The sequence below is a fragment of the Alosa sapidissima genome, chromosome 7 (assembly GCF_018492685.1).
Source record: "Alosa sapidissima isolate fAloSap1 chromosome 7, fAloSap1.pri, whole genome shotgun sequence".
Classification (NCBI taxonomy): Eukaryota; Metazoa; Chordata; class Actinopteri; order Clupeiformes; family Clupeidae; genus Alosa; species Alosa sapidissima.
The window spans coordinates 6,067,186-6,089,368 of record NC_055963.1 but is presented as its reverse complement, the minus strand read 5'-3'; the positions used below and the strand labels follow the sequence as shown (position 1 = coordinate 6,089,368).

General features: G+C 43.9%; 1 protein-coding gene across 3 annotated transcripts in view; it reads left to right on the top strand.

Annotated features, from left to right (window-relative positions):
* The window catches only part of plxnb1a (plexin b1a), a 47,868-nt gene that overhangs the window by 932 nt on the left and 24,753 nt on the right, over positions 1 to 22,183 (top strand). For 2 of the 3 annotated variants that reach the window (XM_042098985.1, XM_042098983.1), the window contains exons 2-4: positions 19,130 to 19,202; positions 19,366 to 20,456; positions 21,861 to 22,043. In XM_042098985.1, the coding sequence (XP_041954919.1) occupies positions 19,374 to 20,456; positions 21,861 to 22,043 (1,266 nt within the window). In that variant the 5' untranslated portion in view covers positions 19,130 to 19,202; positions 19,366 to 19,373. Of the gene's footprint in view, positions 1 to 19,129; positions 19,217 to 19,365; positions 20,457 to 21,860; positions 22,044 to 22,183 lie in introns of all 3 variants that reach the window. The other variant, XM_042098984.1, reaches the window with a different exon arrangement.

Here is a 22,183-nt window from a genome sequence, read left to right as displayed (position 1 = left end):
GCAAGGAAACATAAACATGAACATAAAGAGTTCCAGGTTTGATACTGTTCTCCAGTTATGTAGACTGCTTGATGACTTTACCTGGCTTTCATTATGACAATCTATAGGTAGCCATCTATCTGCACCTTATTCAAAAGGAACAACACACACAGTGAGAGCAGTGCTGTAAGACAATAAGTAATCCACTTAATTAAAAATGCCAATGTTTTAAATGCTCATTAAATTGATATTGATTTATACTACTTGGCTAGGACAGTTGTCTTGATAATATATATGGGTGATAAAAACAAACAGCTCCCGTTCTCCTGTGCATTCGTGTTTGGAATCAAAAGATTACCCTGCAGTGCATGTCGGTATTTTTGCAAGATCATATGGTATGTATCCAGCTGTCTGCTGCCGAAGGGGTCCTTTGTATGAGCTCTGCTACTATTTAGCAAAGGATGCCAGCCATCCTTATTCTTTCCCACCCACACCCCATTCTGCCTATTTTTACTTTCTTGATCTTCCCGTCACTTTGAACGCAGATTCAGTGTCCAAAGAAAAACTAGAGAGACCACACTGAAACATATTTACTCCACAAGTGAGGTAAAATAAACAGTAATCCACCTTCACCATTGAATGGTGAAATGTTTGGTGAAATATTTAATATTGGTGGTTGATTCATGTGCTTCTTTTCTGATTGGCATAAAATGAAACTCAAGCCTAGATGAACACAGATTGTCTGCATTTGACAGTAAGGTCCCAACCTACTCAATCTGCTATAAGTTATTGTTTAAGTAAGTATGTTTTAAGTGGTGTCATTGTCTTAATGTGTGTGTCTGTGTGTGTATGTCTCTCTCTCTCTTTCTCTCTCTCTCTCTCTCTCTCTCTCTCTCTCTCTCCCTCTGTCTCTGTGTGTGTGTGTGTGTGCATGCTTGAATTGACCATGGTTACTCTTGTTAGACTATTAATAAGAGGTTACTGTTTTGGTGCCAGCTCTTTTAGATGTAATTGTGATAGTATGTCACTGACACATCACATTTTTGTTAGAGCTGGTAGACTGCAGCTTTATGTTTTAAATGTACACTTGAGTTAGTTTGTTTCTGTGACCAGCAGGTGACCCACTGAGGAATGAATGAGACATCTTTCAATACTGCACTGCACACAGTATTTTGGAAGAATGAAACACCTGGTCCACAATATGCATTAACATGTGCGGTTTCAATTCCTCTTCATCAGGAATCAATACTATAAAAAGTGAAAAAAAAAAGTTTACAATAATGTGTTGGTTGGTAAAGACCAAAGGCTAGCCATGAGGGTGACATGAAGTTTCCTGTTGCTAATTCTTGTTCTGTGGCCTTTTGGTGTGGTGTTGTGAGGCTGGGTTATGAAAGAAAGTCTTTTTCTGACCAAGGTTAGGCTCTAAGATTACAGTATGGGAGGCAACGCCAGAAACTAGACTGGTAAGCTCTGGACAGACCATGCGCTCGATTTATAATGATGACATCAAACAATGAATTATTATGAGATTCAAGAAAAACAGTACAGTGATTTGTAACTAAGTTGATGCTTAATGTATTCTTATTACCCCAAGCAGAGGTAGATTTGAAGACAGCACTATACAATATACATCGGAGATGTAGTTTCCAGCAGCACTTTGATTATTAAAGTGCTACATGTTTCACTCTAGTTGGAACAGAAGGTCAGATTCAAAGACCCCTTTGTCTCTTTTTTCAGATTACGTTTTGCACCAAATGCAAGACTATTTTTAAGTGATGCTGAGAACATAGCTATTATGTTGAAGATTAATTTCTCATTGTGTGCCTTTTTCTATGTAACAGATGAGGGATGTGACAGATAATAGTTTCCTTGAAAAGCACAGATGAGATGCTGTTGTGGCCTGTCTCTCACAGATCATGAATGTCTGACTACAGTACTGTATATCTGGTCATCCACTACTGAGTGGCTCAGCAGAAGTGTACTTTACATTTGACATAGATTTATTCATTTAGCAGACACTTTTATCAAAAGCAACTTAAATTAGGAATAATATTCAAGTTACATTGCAGAGGAGACCTTACGTAACAATGGATACTACGCCAATAAATACTACCAGAGCTTCCAGTATAGCTTACTTTCCAGTATATCATGTATTATACAATTAAGCATTTTTAATCATCAATCAGAAGCAATATTTCTATTTCAATTATTAGCTACTTTGTTCTTCATAGTTGGCTTGTTGGGATTTGAACTGGATGTATCTGACATGACATCACAATCATATCTGGTTAAGACCAGAGCCATATGAAGGTATATTTATACGGCTCTGGTTAAGACTATACGATGGAGGTGCAGGCTATACATTTCTTGGTTATGGTCTCGTACAAATTCATTCTCATTCACAAAGACCATAAAAAAAGCAGGAAAGCAACCATGGTTTTCAATAATTTCAATTTTCTTAATTTGACTGTCATAAACACAGATGATTGTAATTGTTGTTATGTCAATGTTTTGTTGGTCTGTTGGAGTTAAAGGGCAGAGAATGTAAGATAGCTCTTGTGATATCAGAGTTCAGGCTGGCTTCACAGCAGTTAGGAGGTAACAGGACCTCCCCTGTTTAAGTGATTTAGAACTGCATCCTACCATCCTTTTAGATAATGATTTAATGAAGCATTTTACTTAATGAGATGGAGACAAATGAGAGAGAGAGAGAGAGAGAGAAAGCAGCACCGCCTTCCTATGGGCTGTAACTGCTCTGGCACATAAAGAAGTGGTACATTGTAGGAGTGGTGTGTGGTTTAATTCATTCTGTGCACACAACCCTCAGGTTTCTGGTAACGTAGGATGACAGATCAATTTGAATTGTTATGCGCTGACAATAAGCACTGGAAAGGAGAATTACTGTTTGCAGATGTGAAAAATAAAAATAAAACAATAATGTTTGCCAATATATACCTGTAGTGTTGGATATATGGGAAGATGTAGAACCTCAGTTTGGTACCGTGGGAAAATCAGTGTTTTACTATAGAATGAAAGGTTGAGGGGAAACTAATAAAAAACAACATATTTCACTGAACTACTGGAAAAGATATACTGCTGTATGTGAATCATGTGGGAGTTGCAGAATTCAAATTTGTGCATACTGAATCACTATTACACATTTTATCCTAATGATCACTATCACACATTTTCATGTTTTTGGAATGAGTCACTCCAGGAGCAGCTGTTGGCCATGGTGAATTCATGACCTGTATATGGGGGCAGCATGGCATAGTAAGCGAGCACCAAGACCTCCCTTAGGGGTCTGCGGCACTGTGGCTGCGCCTCTTTAAACATGACACCATTTAGTTCTCTCAGTGGAGAGAATGAGACTTAGTGGGTTGCAGGATGCAGGACGTTTGGGTGGTCCATGAACCTCTGTCCGCTATGAGTGACTACTCAATATGCTGTTCCACATTACTGTATTTCTTTTTTTATTTATCAAATTTGACTAGAAATCAAAATATAGGTAATTCCTGAACACTGAATTGTGGAATTTGCAGAGAAGCAGCCTTGCGGCCTGCTGGGTGCTGTGCATGTTCTTCTGAGATCCCCTGTGCTCACTGGGGCGTCATTAAGCTCACCCTGGATGTGCAGTTCATTAGGCACGGTCCCACATGTGAAGGCCATGCATACCTCGCCTTTCTTCCCCTCTGCGGTGGGGGTCCCAGCTCTCCCCCTGGTGCTCGCAGCCCTCTGGCCTGCCTGTTCGGAGCAGCTTGGCCTTCCCCTGGTGTAAAACCTGGGACAAACCTCCTGTGTGTGCTTCACTCGGTCCTCTGGGTCCTCTCCATAAATAACTTCTTTTCATTAGTGTCAGACTTAAGTGTTATGCTTACCAAGAATAAGCTTTTACACCAGTGCTGGTCCGCTGGCTGTGAGCTGGTTAGCTCAGCGGGGGAGCGGGGTGTGGACGGGTGGTGGTTGGTGAGTGGTTGAACAGTCCTTGTGTGTGTGTGTGTGTGTGTGTGTGTGTGTGTGAGTGTGTGTGTTTGAGAGAGAGAGTTAGGGGGTGGGGGCTGAGGGGTGGGCCTACTCATTCCTTGCACTCGCTTCTGTGCTTTCTCGCCTTCTTGGACTCTACAGAACTGGCGGGTGTTTCATAGGACCTTGAGGAAACACATACACACACACACACACACACACACACACACACACTCAAACTCACACACACATACATACACGGTATTCATGGTGTTAGATCACACCACGTGCAGACAGTTGTTTGGCTAAAAATACATCAGAAACATGGCAAACATGCCCACAAACTTGCCCAAGTAGAACCTGCTCTAATTCAAAACTTTTCTTTCCCCACTGTTGAAGTGAAGTGCTGTCTGTGCATGTAAGTAATCTAAAGTAATGTAAAGAAAATCCCTGTTTGTTTTTAAAATAAACACACAAAAGTGAATCTGTGATAAAATAATACAAATTTAAAACAAGGTCATTTTCATCAGAAAATTGTGAAACGGCACACCTTCACAAATTGTTATTTAACATACATAGTGGTTGATGCTCACCATATTTTGAAAATCTGATCAGGTTATCATTGACAGTTTACTGGTAAGAGAAGCACTATTTTGCTGAAAACTAATGTTGTGGTAGCTCTTTCCTGCAAAATGCTATCATGAAATCAAACGCCTGCCTCATATGCAGTCACAGTTCGGAGTGCTGGCCTTCACCTTAGGAAAGCTGATGGCTGATGGGAGGGGGTGGCTCCTGGGCATTGGGTTACTGTTGTCCAGCGAGGCAAGGGCTGGAGATTGTTCTCAAAGTTGATTGATCAATTAAAAGCCGTCAAGCATCTAAGCTCACCCTCAATCGCATTAAGAGATGTGGGATTAACAGTGCAGAGTCAGCTCAGCTTCTCACAGGCCCTCTGTCTCCCCCCGACACACACACACACACACACACACGCACACACACACACACACTCCTACCCCCACCCCCCGTTCTGCTCGCTGACTCAAGGGCTGAGTTTAGGAGAGTGGACCAAGCAGGCATCTAATCCCCTATTTCTCTACAATGGGATTGAAGCAGGGGGATGATGCTCTGTGAAGAGAGTAGGCCCTTAACAAGACAAGGGAACCACCCTATTGATTTCTTCTGTTGTAGGAGACAGTGAAGAATTAGGTCAGTTAAGTTCATCTAAATTCAGAAGAGCTCCAATTACCCCATGTTGATGGACAAATGTATTTGTTTTTGAAATTGATTTTGTCATCAGAGCTTATTAATGCATTTTTTGGTCTGCTTTTCTCTTGTGCTTTTCAGTAAATAAACAAATTAACTGATGCGCTTATGCGTGCATTTGTGGAAATACGGTCCACTCACAAATTGTCATACAAAATGTGTATGACTGCTCTCTTTTATACAAACTTAGGTTCGCATGATAGCTAAATATTGGGTTTGTGTTCCGATTTCCATTTCATTTTATGCTAGATTTGAAAGAAAATTTGTTTGTCTATGTCTTGTTGTGGCGGGTACACTGGCGACCACGCCGCTCTGTCCAGCACCTTTTGTGTCAATGTCTTTCATATCACTACGCAAGTATAAGTATATATATATATATACTTTTTTGATCCCGTGAGGGAAATTTGGTCTCTGCATTTAACCCAATCGGTGAATTAGTGAAACACAAACAGCACACAGTGAACACACACTAATCCCGGCGCAGTGAGCTGCCTGCTACAATGGCGGCGCTCGGGGAGCAGTGAGGGGTTAGGTGCCTTGCTCAAGGGCACTTCAGACGCGGCCCACTGGTTGGGGCTCGAACCGGCAACCCTCCGGTTACAAGTCCAGAGTGCTAACCAGTGGGCCACGGCTACCCACCCACAAGGACTGGAACTTCATTCAAACGTGAAAGCAGACGGTTGATCGGTTGTGTTCTAAAGAATGTTTGATTCAAGTTCAGCAGCGTGTGTTGTTGCGAACTATTTGTTTCTCAGCAAATGCCACGATGAACGGTAACAAATAGGCTAGGTTATGTAGGCTAAAGTCATATCGTGGGGAGTTTATTATTTTGTTTTGGCAAGTAGCCGTATAATAAGCGGGATAATGTATAGAACGCCGGTCATTACTGTGAAAATAAGTCCCTTCAGGGCGGAACAAGACGGTTCGCCCTGTCGGGACTTATTTTCCCAGTAATGACCGGCGTTCTATACATTATCCCTTACATGTCTTATATGTGGAGCGCTTTGGGTTGCGCTCTGTGCAAAACTGACTTGACTTGAAGATTAAAATAGATTTTTTTTGTGTCACTAAACTTTTGCATTTCTGATAAGATTCTGTTCTCATTTCATTATTACAATGAAATATCTTTACTGTAATCTCAGATTGTCTGACAAATTATGTTTTATTTAATCCTTCTGAAGACTTTTTTGTAGCCTGTTTTTAATCCCAACATGTCATAAAAGACTTTCCCCCATGTTTTACCATCAGTGCAAGTGATTTATGTTTACCTTCCTAACATTATAATAGAGATTCCAGAATTCCATATCTAACCAGTTTAAATGGACATTTTTATCTCACCCGTTGAATGTTCTGATCTGGTTAATGTGTCATTCACCATGCAGTGCTTACACTGCAGACTCTGAGTCTTGTTTTTTTATCCTCAATCCCAGATGGACTCTGAGTAGTTGAGCCTTCCTCAGCAATCTGGATGATTGTATTGGACCCGAAAAGTGGCCTTAAATTACTGTTTACTGGCTGGATCTTACTCTCCAGACAAATGAGAGATGCCCTCTGTCAGCCATCTTCCCATTCCACTGTAGTGTTGTAGCCAATGAGGAGCAAAACGAGATATTTGCTCTGGCTTTCTGCTGAACTTTGTAATTAAGTTGAAGACTTGGCCAAGGATTCAGGGATGTTGTTTGTTCCAATTCTCTGGTCAGCAAAGAGGAAATTATTTACAGAGTTACGGCCAACACATGCTAATCTGCTAATCTATGCCAGTGGATATAAATAATGGTTACGGTGTGGTGGACTGTGATTGTATTAATAATATTCACTTGTACTGTACATTTGATGATAGTGTACCAGCAAGCTGAAAAGCTAAATTATTACTAAATCATCTTATATATAATTTGTTAGATTTGATGTAAGAGTGTTTTTACTAAACACTTGCGACTTCCAACGCTTCTCAAACCCTTAAAGGCTAGAGTTGAGTACTGTGTGTGCTCTCTGTTTTAAAAGAAAAATGTCCGCTGCTGTTTATCCTTCGTTAGGGCTTATTTACTTCCAGCTATGCAGGAAGTGCAGAGTAGATACGGGAGTGAACTAATAGACAAGCTTTACATTTGCTCTCTTAATGAGGTATACATGCCATTGGGAGGCTCTGTGTTCACGGCAGCTGATTTAACCATTCTCCCTGATGGCAGACAGAGACTGTGGGACTGGTGCTTCCCATGCATTAGCTCTTCAGCTTGTTTTTCCATGTACAGCTTGGCACCAGTTCAGCCAAACAGTCTGTGGTGAGCCAGCAGTGGTCTGGTATGCCGTAAGCTGACAAGGCCCCTAGTGCTGTCAGATCATATTTGTTGTCTCCAGCGAGAGTCACGATGGCCATCATGAGGTTAGGAGCTACTCTGATTTGTCATGTCATGAGGTTAGGAGCTACTCTGATTTGTCGGAAAATATGCAGTGGAAGATCAGGCCATGTAAATGTAAAGGTGATTGAGTCATCACTTGAGGAATAATTGCAGGGATTGTTGGTAATGGTCTCACTCTTGATGTCACTGTTTGTGAGTTACAGATAATTATTGATTGCCAGCACCACTATGTTATATGAGGTATAATACTATGAGTATGAATATTTTCACTAATATAGTAGCATGATAATAGTATTCAATGTTTTATAAGCATAAATATAAGAAAAATGCACCATCTCCCTTCTAAACTGCACCAGTGACAAGGAATCAGTGGATATTAGATTAATACAAACGCACTTCCATGATCTCCATGTAGTATTTTGTGCCTTCTTTTGACCCATATAATTACATAAAGTACGTTTTTTGAGGCAATTTCCTTGGTTGGCAAGCATCTCTATATGAGTGTACATGCCAAAGTTATGCTAATTGACATTCTTCTGTTATGCATAGTAAGAGTTAGACATAAGCTTGTGTATTTCTCACTAACAACTCTTAGTAATGTAAAGCAGCGTAAGCCTCGCTTCATTTGGCAATGGCTACATGTCTCGTTGAAGTCTCCATTCAGCTTCAGCCCAGATGTGACCCTGCTTTGGTGCCGATGATTTAATCAATCATTGATGCTGTCCCCAGGTGTCTGTGCCTCTCGAAGACTGGCTGAGACCTCAAGGGACTCTCTCTGTCTATGGGCCATTTGTGTTAGCTGAAATCAAGACCCATTCCTAACTGTGTCCTCACAGAGATTGCTTCAATTAAGCTAACGGCAGGGTTCCCCACAGGCCATCAGGCCAATGTATTTTGCCCTCATGATGTCTCGTGTCTTAGAAACACCAAATAATTACCCATCTTGTCTTTACTTATGGTAGATTTGAGTGTATAGAACATCACATTATCTCCCATTCTTTGCTAAAGCACACACAGTATTGATGAAAAGCATTGTAAATATGCTATTTTTACTCAACATATTCTAGACATACCACTGACTCAACATGCATGTATTCACTGGACTAGATAATGGGTTTGTATAAAGACAAATAGAAATTCACCACAATGGATGTGTTCCTCGGCAGCGAAAGGTATGAAAGCTTGGCATGATTTCCATTTGGATTGCTTGATGGCTTAAACTGAACTTACTTTGTCTTGTGATTGCCTTCTGGTTCAACAGTTTTTGAATATGCATTGAGTATGAGAGACCGTTGGAATAATTAATTCACCTTCCTATCCTCTCCCCTGCCTCATGGTGCGAATGAAATCGTAAGTGTGCCTTTTGTCTTGACTTTGACCACATGCTGGGATGCAGTGTGCATTATGAATCACGCTGCCTGTCAATCCTCTCCAGAGCTCTGAAGTCACCCTGCCCTCCCTCTGTCATGGCGAGCAGAACTTCTCCCTCCTTCAGCCTGTGCCTCTGTCCAGCTCTCTTTTATGCGTCTGATGAGGGGAAACCATCAGACAGCTGTCTCATTTTCCACCACCTGCAAGCCCCCTCCCTCCCTTTCACCCAGCCACCCACTCACTCTTGCACACACACACACACACACACACACACACAGGCTCTCAAGCCTCGCATGCACCACCCCTCAACGTCAACTTCACAGGCCCACTATCAGAGCCAGATTTAACTCCTTGGCTTTTCAACTTGGCATGCATCGATCAGGAACGATTTTCTGTCAGCACAAACTGAGCGGACGTGAGATTGATCACTTGCCATTGTGTGCTGCCCTGCCCATGTGTGTGTGTGTGTGTGTGTGTGTGTGTGTGTGTGCTCACACATACGTGTGTTTTAGGGTGGTGTAAAGGAAGCGTGTGGAGTCTATAAAGCAAGTGACAATTGAGGACCTCCTACTCTCAAAGCCACAGCTAAGATTTCTCCTTATTCTCATTTGCAATCTGCTGGTGAAGACAATAAGTGGCTCACGGGGAGGACCATTGTCTTTCAAATGAAGCTGTCCGTCTCCCAAAAATGGGACAGAAGGCTGTGAAAGCTGCCTCCTGCCTCGGCTAAAACACTCATTTGTGCAAAGAGCCCTTTTGTCAGCTCCAGGCTTCTCCCTAAGTGATGCAGGTTACTGCAAGCTTTTACTGATTTGCATTCCCAAGAACCCATTGAATGCAACTCAGTATAGTTTAGATATTTGCAAATGCACTATGGTGTGCAATGAAACTGTAATTTGGTTAAAACAATCTCACACAATGTCTTTTGCTCTATTCGTGTCATTGGACTTGGGTCATGTCCAGAGTCCACTTTCTCTTTTATATTGTGAGGATATAGTTGGATATAGTACAGTATGAATGGCTTACTTAATGGGAATTCTCTGTAAGTAGGGTTCTTCCTGTATTTAGTGGTCGTGCCAAATAGCAAATATAGCTACGGAAGTGGACGACAAATACATGTGAGGGTGATGTGGCATTGCATGAATGCCCAGCAAGTCATTACTTCTGCTTGGCTCTCCTGGCAAATGATAAAACAAAGTAGGCAAGAAAAAAAAAAGATGAAAGCCCATTTGGCATAAAGTGGCCAGAGCAGGACAATTGTGCCAAAGCTGTACGGTAGCCAAACTGGGAGGGTGGCACTGTGGTTTCCCAAGGGAGAGTGAAGTTCTGAAACCACGCAACTCTCATCTACAGAGCAGAATAGGACAGCATGGGATTGTGCCAGATACAAAATTGTTCCTCTTTATCCAGAAATATCCTTGAAAAGTAACACGTGTGAGTAACTTTTCGAGGATATTTTTGGCCAAAGGGGAACAGAGAGTTGTTTAAAGGAAAGTTGAATGCTGATGCTGAAAATGTATTTGTTTGTGTGCTGTAAACAGTCAAGGATCGTCGTGTCGAGAGTATAGCCAACAGTGAACATTAAATATAGTAACACTGACATTCAAATGAGAGTTAGCTAAGGCATGTTGCACAGTCCTGTTATCTCATTGCAAGACATGTGACTGTCGTCAGTTGTGAATAGAGAACGCCAGACAGATAGTCAGAAGTCTTTGTAGCTTCTCACCTCATCCCAGTGTCCAGTCAGATGTCTCTCTCAATGCTATCCTCATGTATTTAACAGTACCCTTAAGCACAAGATAGGTGTGTGTGGATTGCCTCTTATAATGTTGTTGCCTGATGCTATATGCATAAGTGGTTAATTCTAAAACAACATCCTGGGGTTCTCTAGAGTCTTTACCGTCACATCTTGGTTAGAGTATCTTAATTAGGAATCTATTGCAGTTAAAACTATAGTCATCAGTTGAGCTATAGTTAAACATAAACTGGCACCCTGGTAAAAGTGTCTTCACAACTTGTTTGTACACATTTAATTTGGTTTGTTTTCCTCTCCAGACACTCCCTGATGTATTGCATCAGATACACATGTGAGGAGTGTGAACTCTATACTGGTCATTTTGAAATCAATGAAATCACATTGATGGCCTTTTCTACACATGTTCTAACTAGATAACCCTTTAACCCACTTTCCTGGTTAATTTGGTTAATTATCAATAATTAACAGTGATTAACAGTTATTAGTAATTAGCACTCCTTTGTATATGCCTGGTCCTTAGATTCCTACCTCTCATTGGCTGGTCACCAATTAAGGAAGTCTAAAAAGGCATAGCCATTATGAACAGACATGCTTACTTGTCCCCATATAAAATGCACCTCTCTGAGACTCTAGACTACTAATATTTAGCCTCTCTGGGCCGGCCCGATGTTTGTCCATTGAGCATGTCAGAAAAGCCACTCTGTGTGAGCGTCTGGCCTCTCACAAGAGATCCTCTATGAGACTGCCAGAGGTGATGTGAGTTCAGTCACTGCCTATCTTGGCTTTGGGAAGACCCAGCCTCACCCCTCATTAGAGCGGCTTTCAAGGAAAATGCCGCCATTTGTAAACAGGAGGGTGTAACAGATAAATAAACTACTACTTTGGGTTCAGAAATACTGCTGTGGAAACTGGAAAGTTGTTGGTCGGTTGGGACAGGACAGCACACACAGTTTCATTCAGTGACAACAGCATGTTGCTCTTATGTAGAACCGGCGAGAATTTGAGTTTGAAACACACAACAGAACAGCTTGTATCCACTGCATGTTATGTGACATAGCCTATAAAGTGTCCATAATAGGGCATTTTCAAGTTTATGCCCTGTCCAAAGCAACCTTTTAGCATGAACACCTTTTTAAACGTGAACTCTGTAAAGCTGGTGATATCAGTAGGAACCGATTTAATTAGACAAAAATTGGTCATGCGCAAGCCAGTTTACATTGTTTGAAAATTCAATGCGTCTTGGTGTCCTAGTGAAATTCCTAGTTACTCAGATCATGTTCTTAGTCATTGAGATTGTGATGAGTTCAGAGCGTCTGTATGTGTTCCTCTTTCATCTCAGGAACCAGGGGGTGTCGTCAAGACAACCACGAGCGACAAAGGGCCCTCTGAGTCCATTCAGTGGCACGAGAGAGAGGCGCTTTTGTCCGGTGCGACGGAGCGCAGTGTAGGAAGTAATGCATGCGATGCGTGTCCCAACAAATGAATAAGCATGTTCCACCTCTTCAGCTGTTCTAACACAGGGAAGTAGAGCCCATGCGAACTGAGCCCATGCAAAGGATTAACGTGGACACTGGGGCATTGACCCCAAATGATGAATAAGTGTTTGCTGTAAGGAGGATTCCTGAGTGCCCACACATGGTTGATTTGAATGTCTTGATGGGTTTTGCATGATTGATGGGATTGCCATTAGGGCTGACTTTTTCTGGGATATATATTGTGATAAAATATAGTTTTTTTCACTAGATGCCATGAATAGCTCTATTTGGAAACCATGGATTATACATGAATGATGCGATTTTGTATGGAAGTGTATCTGCATAGGAAACAAAAAAAGCTGAATTTTTTTTTTTTTTACTCTGAAGATTGTTTGAGTGCAAATCATCCTCTTAAACGTTAATGCCTTTTACTCAATGCTTAAGGCACACGAGGTAATTTAATACATCGGTTGACCCTGATGCAACGTCTCTTGTAGATTATGGAAAATTGGAACCAAGAGAGTTTTCCCTGTAGCATGGTAGTCAGGAGTGTTCATATGTGTATCAGTGTCCTTAGTGTCTGATGGTACAGTATATGCGCTGGTGCCTCTGGTGGAAATGGCCAGAGCTGGACTCTGTAATTTGGCCTGGGCTCATGGGTCTCCTGCTCCCACCACTGCGGCCAAGGCTCTCAGCAGGGCCAAACGTCCCAGGGTCTGACTGACCAGCAGACTTTTACTGGCCTCACCTCTTCCACTCACTACGGTCAGTTTCTTCTAAATGGATTCAATTAAAACATTCAGTAAAACTCTTCTTGAATGGGACTGATTATCTACCATGTGTTTAAAGCTTTGCTATATATTTGTCTGTATGCAATCGCCATATCATGGGATTGTGGTGGAGCAGGAGCGTCCAGCTTGGCAGAGCATGTGCCTATCCTCAGTGTCAGTGCTCAGCTGCTCTCATCTGTCAGGCCCCATGGAATGTTCCGTCTTTAGAATGTATTTTCAAACATGGCCGCACAGTAGTGGTAGCCCCAGTGTGGCGATGAAGTAGCCTAAGTTAGTCACTGGACTTGCATGACTGGACGATCCCTTTGATGAGCTTTTGAGAAAATCCTGTGCCGTTTTATCCAATGCTATCGGACGTCTGGGCATATATGATAACTGCAGTTCTTGTGTATTTGTACACATATGTTGTTGACACATAAGACATGTTTTATTTATGGATTTGGTATTACTGAAAACATGGCCCTTGACACTTACCTTTCAAGTTACACCTTGGGGTCACAGGGTTGAGGCCTGGATGGGTTTCCCACATTTAGATCTGTGCAGCCCTGACCTCCTCACCCTGCTCCTCCATCAGATGATAAGCCTAAGGGCGATGGGCTGAGAGGCTCTCTCTCCAGTGCCTGAAAGCCCTCTCAATAATTCATCACGCCTGGCTCCTCAGAAAGAGTGGCTGTCATCCACATGTGTCTATGACCAATGCCCCCCTGTAGCTCCTAGTGAGAGCTGGGCTGTGAAGGACAGCATGGCTGGGCTGAAGCAGGTGCACATCTTTGGTGCTTTGAGGCCGTTGAACACTCCTTTATTATTTATGACTTGGCGTGAGGTCTGTCGCCTCTCAGGACACTGGGCCTTGCCATTACTAAGAGAGATGGACAGAGATGAGCCCACTGACAGTGAATCTTATAAAAAATGCATTAATTGGATAAATTAAAGAGCAGTAGAAGGCTTTTGAAACCAAAAGAGGCACATTGGCTGTTGAGAGAAAGAATGCTGCCAGGGTAGGGTCCTCCCTCAGAGATTAACACTGTGCTCCTAAAGCAGAACACAACTCTAATTTTCTGATGTTAACACACTTCCTTGTTACCGATGGCATGAGCAGAAGGAATGTTTCACCACCCCGAATGTCTGAACACTCAAAGTCCTGAGAGGTATTCTCTGACGGACTGTTACGCCAGTGCTAAATTCCTCTATTTTATCAAATGTGCCGAGGCAGCTCAGAGGAAGCGTTTAGAGATGCCATGCGGCGGTGCCAGGGCCCCTGGTGCTGGTTTGTCACTCTAGTGAGGGTAATATTATGGTCTGGTCCTTAGGAGAAGACAGCGCCCGCAGAGAGGGCCCCGGGGACAAAAGGGGAAACGTCAGCAGTGCATTTGTCCCCACCTGCTCTTTGACCGTCTGACATCAGGCTGTGGGCTCTATATATAGAGCAGAAGGGCCCAGCTCATCATGGGAACTTCCTGTTAGTGATGGAGCGAGCGTCAGGGAATGGGGGGGGACAAACTGACTTTCCGGTCCACAGTGAGCTGTTCAAAGATCATATTCCCCCCCAAAACACGCCACCAAATGTTTACTTTTGTTCATGACAAATTAAATAATAGTTAAGTTTAACTGACATTGAGAGTACATTGGACATAAAACAGAGTGACTTTAAGTGAAATTGCCACCTCACTTTAAGTTTTTTTTGTTATTAATATTTTTGTGCTCTGATGATTGCAAAATGACTGCTGGATACGGCATTAATACGCTTCTGTCAAGTCTGTATTGACTACTAGAGATTGACTCATTTCTGGCGCTGTAAGATAAAGGCCGTGTTAGAGGAGCTTTGACACTCTTTAAGTGGGTACAAGACAGAGAATCCAGAGGCCTGTCATCTGTCATGTGTGGAATGTGAGTGTGCTGATGGCTGAGTACAGTCTCTGTCCGAGTGCCCTATAAATAACCTCTCCCAGCCTGCCGGCTGTAATTTGGCATTGAGCCTCTGGAGACCCAGGCTGGCTCTCCGAGGGAGGGGTGGGAGAGCACACTACTATGCAGCGATAAGATAAACTCTTACACAATGTTAGAACATTTGGACTGCACTCTTTGTTTTTACTCATTCTAACCTTGTTTGTGTTCAGTGCTGTGAGGGTAGAAACTTGGCACACTCAAGAATTTAACAGTGCTGTAAAAAGGCAAGACAAGCCTTTCTCTGTCACACATTGATAAATCTACAGTCTGTCTTCTGTATTAAATACGTTTTTACTTAATAAATACGTCTCTATTGTCTCTAACTTCACTTCAAGTTGGGGAAAGGTTTATATTATAAGTCTGTTTGTAAGTGTTTAGACAGTTGTGTAGGAGCTAAGCAGGCCTCATTTGAAAAGATGGTTGCAATCTGCTGATTTCAGTTTGGAATAATAATACCAGAGAAGTGATCTGGAATCACTCCGTAGGAATTTGTTTGGATTAGAAATGTAATAGTAGTGTATAAAAAGCTTGTAAGAGATAGGTAGATAACCGTGGGCTAAGTAAATCCTGCTGGTGAATCAAATTCTTACCCAGCCGAGAACAGAAACGGCTTACACTAGACAGACCTTTCTGTACCGTTTACCAAAAGTCTCCACTTATGATAAAATAAATCTAGTTCAAGAAGGTTGCTATTGTGTATTGACTGCCTCTGTTTTCAATGGTTCTTGTTTACATGTATGTTTTTTCCCCCATTTGTTTCAAATTCTGATTTGTATTAAAGTACTTTACCCAGCGATAATACAGCCATTAAAGTCTGGGAATAAGGGGGAATATCATTATGGAAAATGGCAGTTCAACAAAACACTACAGGCTCCAAATGTCAAACACAAGAGTCTCTAACAACATCCAGGCTGTCTGGAGGTCCCTGCGTAGTCTCACCGACTCCAAAACGAGGAACTCCCATGGCCTCCTCTCATCTCCATCACAGTCAGTTCCCTTTAATCATCCAGCGCTACAGTGAGCCTCTTCATGTCCATGCTGTTTTGGTACCTCAGGCCCAGTTTTGTCCATCTACCTCCGTTTCTTCACTCACTTCAGAGTTATACTTTGCGTGTCCACAGGTGTGGATTGTCAATTCTGTCATCAGAGGGTCAACATGCGTCTTTTTCGTGGATGTCTGTGTACCTACCACTCAACACTAGACTAGAGCGTGGACCACAGGCTCTTCAGTAAACATCAGGAGTGTGGCCAACCATGGTGTAGTGTATAGGGAACCCCTGATACGCAGTGCATATCACAGCAAGCCTTTCATGCCCAGTCAGATGCATGGCCTGGTGTCTGTGTAAGAAGCATTAGTGTTCCAACAGGTTGAATGTAGTTGGTTGAAACCATCTGTTACCGCCAAAGGCTGTCCCACATCACTGCACCTACAATGACACGCCAGCAGCAAACATAGAAGTCTTGAGCTCATTTCTAGTTGTACATGCTGGTGATGAAATGTTAAAGCTGATAAATGCTGAGCAGTAATACTAAGCTTATTTAGGTTGTGGCAAATGGTCAAGGGAGACCCTTTTCTTTTTTTAATCACCTAAACCACTCCCGTTGCTCTCTGAGTTGCCTATACACTATTGGTTAGCTCTCAGCGGAAGCTCCCCAGACATCAGTCTCACAGTGAAAGCTGAGCTCAGGAGAAACATTGGCAGCATCAGGATAAAGGAAGACTGCACTGACAAGAATTTACATGGAGTAGAAAAAGAAAACGGTGAATTTTGCGGTTGGATTTTAATTGCGGATATTGTTCAGACGGATGGAGACGGATGGAAATGTAGATGGAGCTCTATATTTACCAAAACCTACCCCCTGGAAATCGTGGCATCATTTGTTTGCCATAAATGGTTAAGGTTATGGAATGGTAGAAGAAAGAACCCTAATCTTTATAAAGGCCATTATTATCTTTGTGTATTCAGCAAACACAATTACAGTATCAGAGCTACAGAGTTCTGGTATTCAGTTGTTTCCTTTTCCTGGCCCACATATAACCAAAGGTCAATGTCATGGAGCCATCAGCTAACAAGTAAAAATAAATATCAAGTATGCATTAGTCAGTTATTTTGTTTTTATTTTAGCTGTTATTTCTTTTTTTCTACTTGCATGTTCTGTCTTCTAATAGTAATTCCTGCTTTAATACTTTTTTCATGGAAAAAGTTTTGTAGGAGCTTAGTTTAGGGGCGGTGGTAGTGTAGTGGTTAAGGAGCTGGGCTAGCGTGCAGTAGCCTGAAAGTTGTCGGTTCAATTCCCGGCTTCCACCGTTGTGCCCTTGAGCAAGGCACTTAACCCCAAGTTGCTCCGGGGACAATGTGATCCCTTGTAATATAGCTGACATATGTAAGTCACTTTGGTCAAGAAGTGTCTGCTAAATGTAATGTAATGTAATGGTTAGTTCACTTTGAGCTGACTTGTCTTGTTTGTGCTCTGATATAAAGTACATGGCAAAACCACCAGTTAACAGGCGCTTTAACGGCACTGCTGAAAGGAGTCTGCATGGATTACACTCCATTACAAGAACCGTTTGGGCAACCTGTCACAATCGTTTGAATGGGGATATTGTGTTTGAAAGCCATGCACGAATCATTGGCCATGGCAAATTAGCACATCCAGTGCCATGTCCAAAGATCCATGGCAGTGTGACATTCTGTAGGACCCAATAAAATGTGGGGTCAATGCCAGAGCCTCCTTCGCTGGACAGTGGGCCGGATTCTTTGGGCCCCGCGCTGTGTGGAGCATGCCCTGGAGGCCTGACGCTTCTTGGCCTGTTGGCTGTTTCCCCTGCTGGGAACACTTCCAAACAATACAGCCTGTTCAGGAGCAGCAGATTCTTGTTGGAGAGGCGTAACTTCGGGCTTTGACGAGGGTGAAAATTATGGTCACTCTGTTCTCTGTCAAAATTGAAAGATCAATGGCCAGGACATTCATAGTCTGACAATGACGGGGATCCTTTCCCAGAAGGCTATCACATAGATAAAAGCACATGGACTTTGCAGATCTCAGATAATTTCCCTTCCCTGAAACTCATAGATAAATACTGGAGGATTCAGCAGTTAGGTCTTCAGAGAAAAGCACCCAGTCACAGGAAACAAGTGGCACAGTCACAGGAGAGAGTGGGACTTTTCACTTAGCATGTAGACAAACTGTCTCAGTGACAGGGCTAATATTATCATGGGGAGCTAAATGCACGTGTGGCTTGGTGCCATTTCCTCCCTAGTCCATACATAAGGTCAATAGCAAGCTGGCCTCACAAAGAGGGCTTCTTTCCCCTCTTTTCTAAAGGTCCCCGGTGTGGTGAAGGGAGTCTGTGTCTCGCTACGGAGAATAGTGCCCCTTTGAGTCTCCGCGGCATGTGTGAACCAGTGACACTTGTTGCCATTTCCGTGCATGAGAAAGAGAGAGAGAGAGAGTGAGAGAGAGAGAGAGCGGTGGTGGTTGGGTGGATGCTTTTCTAAAGACTCATTCATGGCTGGTAATGACATAGATAAGTGGATGGATGTATACACATTTTTAAAGCATACACTCTAATTGCAGTGGCTTTACAGGCAGCTTCATGCTGGTAGCTTTCACCAAACGGCCACTGATGTTCTAAAATGTGCTGTTGAACCATGAGCTGGTGGAATTTGTATTTGCTCAGCGTCAGAGGAAATAACCCAGCAAATAAGCAAATAATAATTGAATGGATGCTTTAGTAGCCTTTCAGGCAAAGTGTGAAACGGTGCCCTGCCCGTAACGTTAGAAGTAACGGTGGCGTAATTATTTAGCCTTGGAGTTTCCAAACAGCATAATCAGCAGGACATATCTCGCACATATCTAATGGCGCATATCCTGAATTTCTGGTGGGAACGATATGTGATGTTTGTTCCTCCATCAACCATAATAACATCAATGACTTTGAAGTTGATTCCAAAACGTTCCAAAACAACATTCCTCAAGATGTGGCAAACTGTTGCAGTGTTACTTATATATTTGACAGGTTGTTATATCTTCTGATATGTTTCTTTGTCTCTTTTCATCAGCATCAAGGTTGAAACTAATTTTACAAAATGTAGAAATTCCTTGAAATAATGGTTTCATTTCCATAGTTAGTTTACTTTACTTATCTGTTGCTGGCCATTGTGTCATATAAATATTTCCGTATATTGCACATATTAGAGTGATTTGCTCCCTCTCTTTTCTTAGGTATTCCCCAAAACAATGTGCTACATCACGTGATGACTAAAGGAGACACTCCTCCTGACAGTACAATCTAATGGTGAGTAACAAATGGTGAGTTTTGACTGCAATTGCCCACATAAATCACTGCATTGCCATCCATTAGGACCTAGCTCCAAAATGTGATCACTGCTATGATAACCTTTTCGGGCGCTCTGAAATGCTGGTGTTTGACCGTCGGTCTGTGTGTGGTGTGTTTTCAGTGCTCGAGATGGCCCTTGCATGTGTCCTGCTTCAGCTCCTCCTGCTTGGTGCCAGTGGTGTCCAGCCAGAGCCCAGATATCCACGTTTCTCCTCCAATGACACCGTGTTTGAGCACCTGGCCCTGCACCCTGACCCCTCCGTGGGCACGGTATACGTGGGGGCTCGGAACCGCCTCTTCCAGCTGGACGGGCTGGACGGCCTGCGCCTGGAGCAGGAGGAGCGCACGGGCCCTGTGAGGGACAGCAAGGACTGCCTGCCGCCGGTCACCGAGGCCCACTGCCCCCACGCCAGCTACGCCAGCAACCACAACAAGCTGCTGCTGGTGGACCCCTACTCCATGCAGCTCATCACCTGCGGCAGCGTCCACCAGGGCACCTGTCAGAAGCGCAGCCTGGACGCGGTCGGCCGGGTGCTCTTCTCGGCCGAGCGGCCCGTCGACACGCAGCACGTGGCGGCCAACGACCCGAGCGTGTCCACCGTGGGCCTGGTGGTGCGTCCGCGGCCCGAGGCTCCGCCAGTGCTCTACGTGGGCCGCGGCTACACCAGCAGCCAGCCGCCCATCTCCACGCGCCACCTCACCACCGAGCCCGTCTTCTCCTACGAGGAGACGGCCAAGCTAACCGTGGCCGGCCGCCAGTCCGAGTACGACCACCATTTCGTGACCACCTTCTCCCGCCGCGGACACGTGTACTTCCTGTTCTACAGGCGAGACCTCAAGGCCGCGTCACGCGAGTACCGGACCTTCGCGGCCAGGGTGTGCCTGGACGATGCTGCCTACTATTCCTACGTGGAGGTGCCCCTGTCATGTCACTCTGTCACAACAGGGAAAAATTACAACCTCCTCCAGGCAGCCCATCTGGGGAGCCCCAGCTCTGGGAATGAGCTGCTGGTGGGAGTGTTCTCTCCCTGGGTGAGCTCAGCCGTGGGCCCTGGGGACGAGTCGGCTCTCTGCTTCTACCAGCTGGATCAGCTGGACCGTCAGATGGATGCCACGCGAGACTTGTGCTACACTCAGACGGGATTTGAGGGTGGCGTTGAAGTAGCCTACATAGAGTATGATGTAAAGTCCAACTGTGCTAATCTGCCAACGGTAAGCTAAACAAGTCAGGACATGACAGAATGAATAAAAACCTGCTTCACTGCACTGCCTTGATACATGCAATCATATTGTAATACAATATATGTAAGTAAACAAAAACATACAGTATTGTGGCCTAACCGTCATACATATAACTTGCGGCCCATTGTTCTGTACCATGTGACATTTGTTAATGTCAAGATACCTTTTTAAAACATGAGCAATTTGGTCTGAAGCTAATTCTGTCTGAGGTCTGGAGTAAGTATGTCCCATCATGCCTCAGCGCTAGCTGCAGTGGGCATATATACCCCTGTGCTTTGGCGTGCAGAAGCCAGGGAGAGGAGGGCAGTTTGGCAGCCCAGGAAGGGTCCTAATGAGGCCCGTATCCAACGGGCAGTGGATCCCAGACGCCAGGCCAGGAGCCCGGGGCCTGTGACCTCGGCGTGACCCCCCTCCCGTCTGCCTCCGTTGCCAGGACGGCGAGCGTGATTTAATGGGATTGTTAGGGATCTATAAAACAAACAGAGCGCAGCGCCACTAATGAACTCTGCCAAGAGGAGCGGGGGGAGGCCTCGTATACCTCCACATGCACATCATTTTCACAATATGCTCTCACAAACACATACACACACATATGTTTACGTGCACACACACACACACACACACACAAACACACACGCACACACACACACAGACAGACAGACACACACACACACACACACACAGACACACACACACACACACACACACACACACACACACACACACACAAACACACACGCACACTCACACGCAGAGCGCTTTGTAAACAGGCCATGAGTTGTAGTTTGTAGACATAATATTGGCCAGCATCGATGGCTTTGTGAAAAAAGGATCCACAGGTGGCCTTGGTGACTCAGAGGGCATGAGAGGGAAAATTGCAGGGTGTTTGGCTCACACAGCAAAGCAAACTTGCAGTCTGCGAGTAATCTGATTTGCCCCCAATCTGCTTAAGGCAACATAAGAGGATCACTGTGCTCACAGAGAGACAATGGAGTGACTAAACTCTACTGTACGTGAAAAAGAGCACATCTGAATGAATGAGAGGATTTAGCATGACATCACCACAACACGAGTGAGATAATGAACCAAACTTCTTCTGTTTTACTTTGTGTACGAATATGGACATGTAGGCATTTTACATGCAGATATCAATTTCATTGCCAGTCGAGGAGGAACATCCTGTTGGGATTGAATGGGAGTGTGTTTTCATGATGAGATCATTTAAACAAAACAGATTAATACCCGCCTTGGAAAAGAGCTCGCATCAGCAGTGTCTGCTGTTGAGCCTGATGCAAGGATGCACAGGATATGGCATGAGGCATGAGAACGTGGGGGAGGTTAAAGCCAAGCGACGGTGTTTGTTTTTCCCTGCAGAACACCCTGAAGGCATATCCCTGTGGCTCTGACCACACCCCCAGCCCCATGGCCAGTCGCACGGCGGTGGAGAGCAGGGCACTCTGGGATAGCTCCACCACTCGCCTCACCGCTGTGGCCGCTAGCGTCGGAGACCAGCACACCATCGCCTTCTTAGGAGACTCCAAGGGAAACCTACATAAGGTAGACAAGAGACTAAACCTGCTGTGGAGAAAATATTCGTTGTGCAGTCACAGAGTGACACTGAGCTTATTAACTGACTGACTTAGCAGTGGGTAGCAGTATTACAATATTACCTAATATTGTAAGACTTACATTTTTTG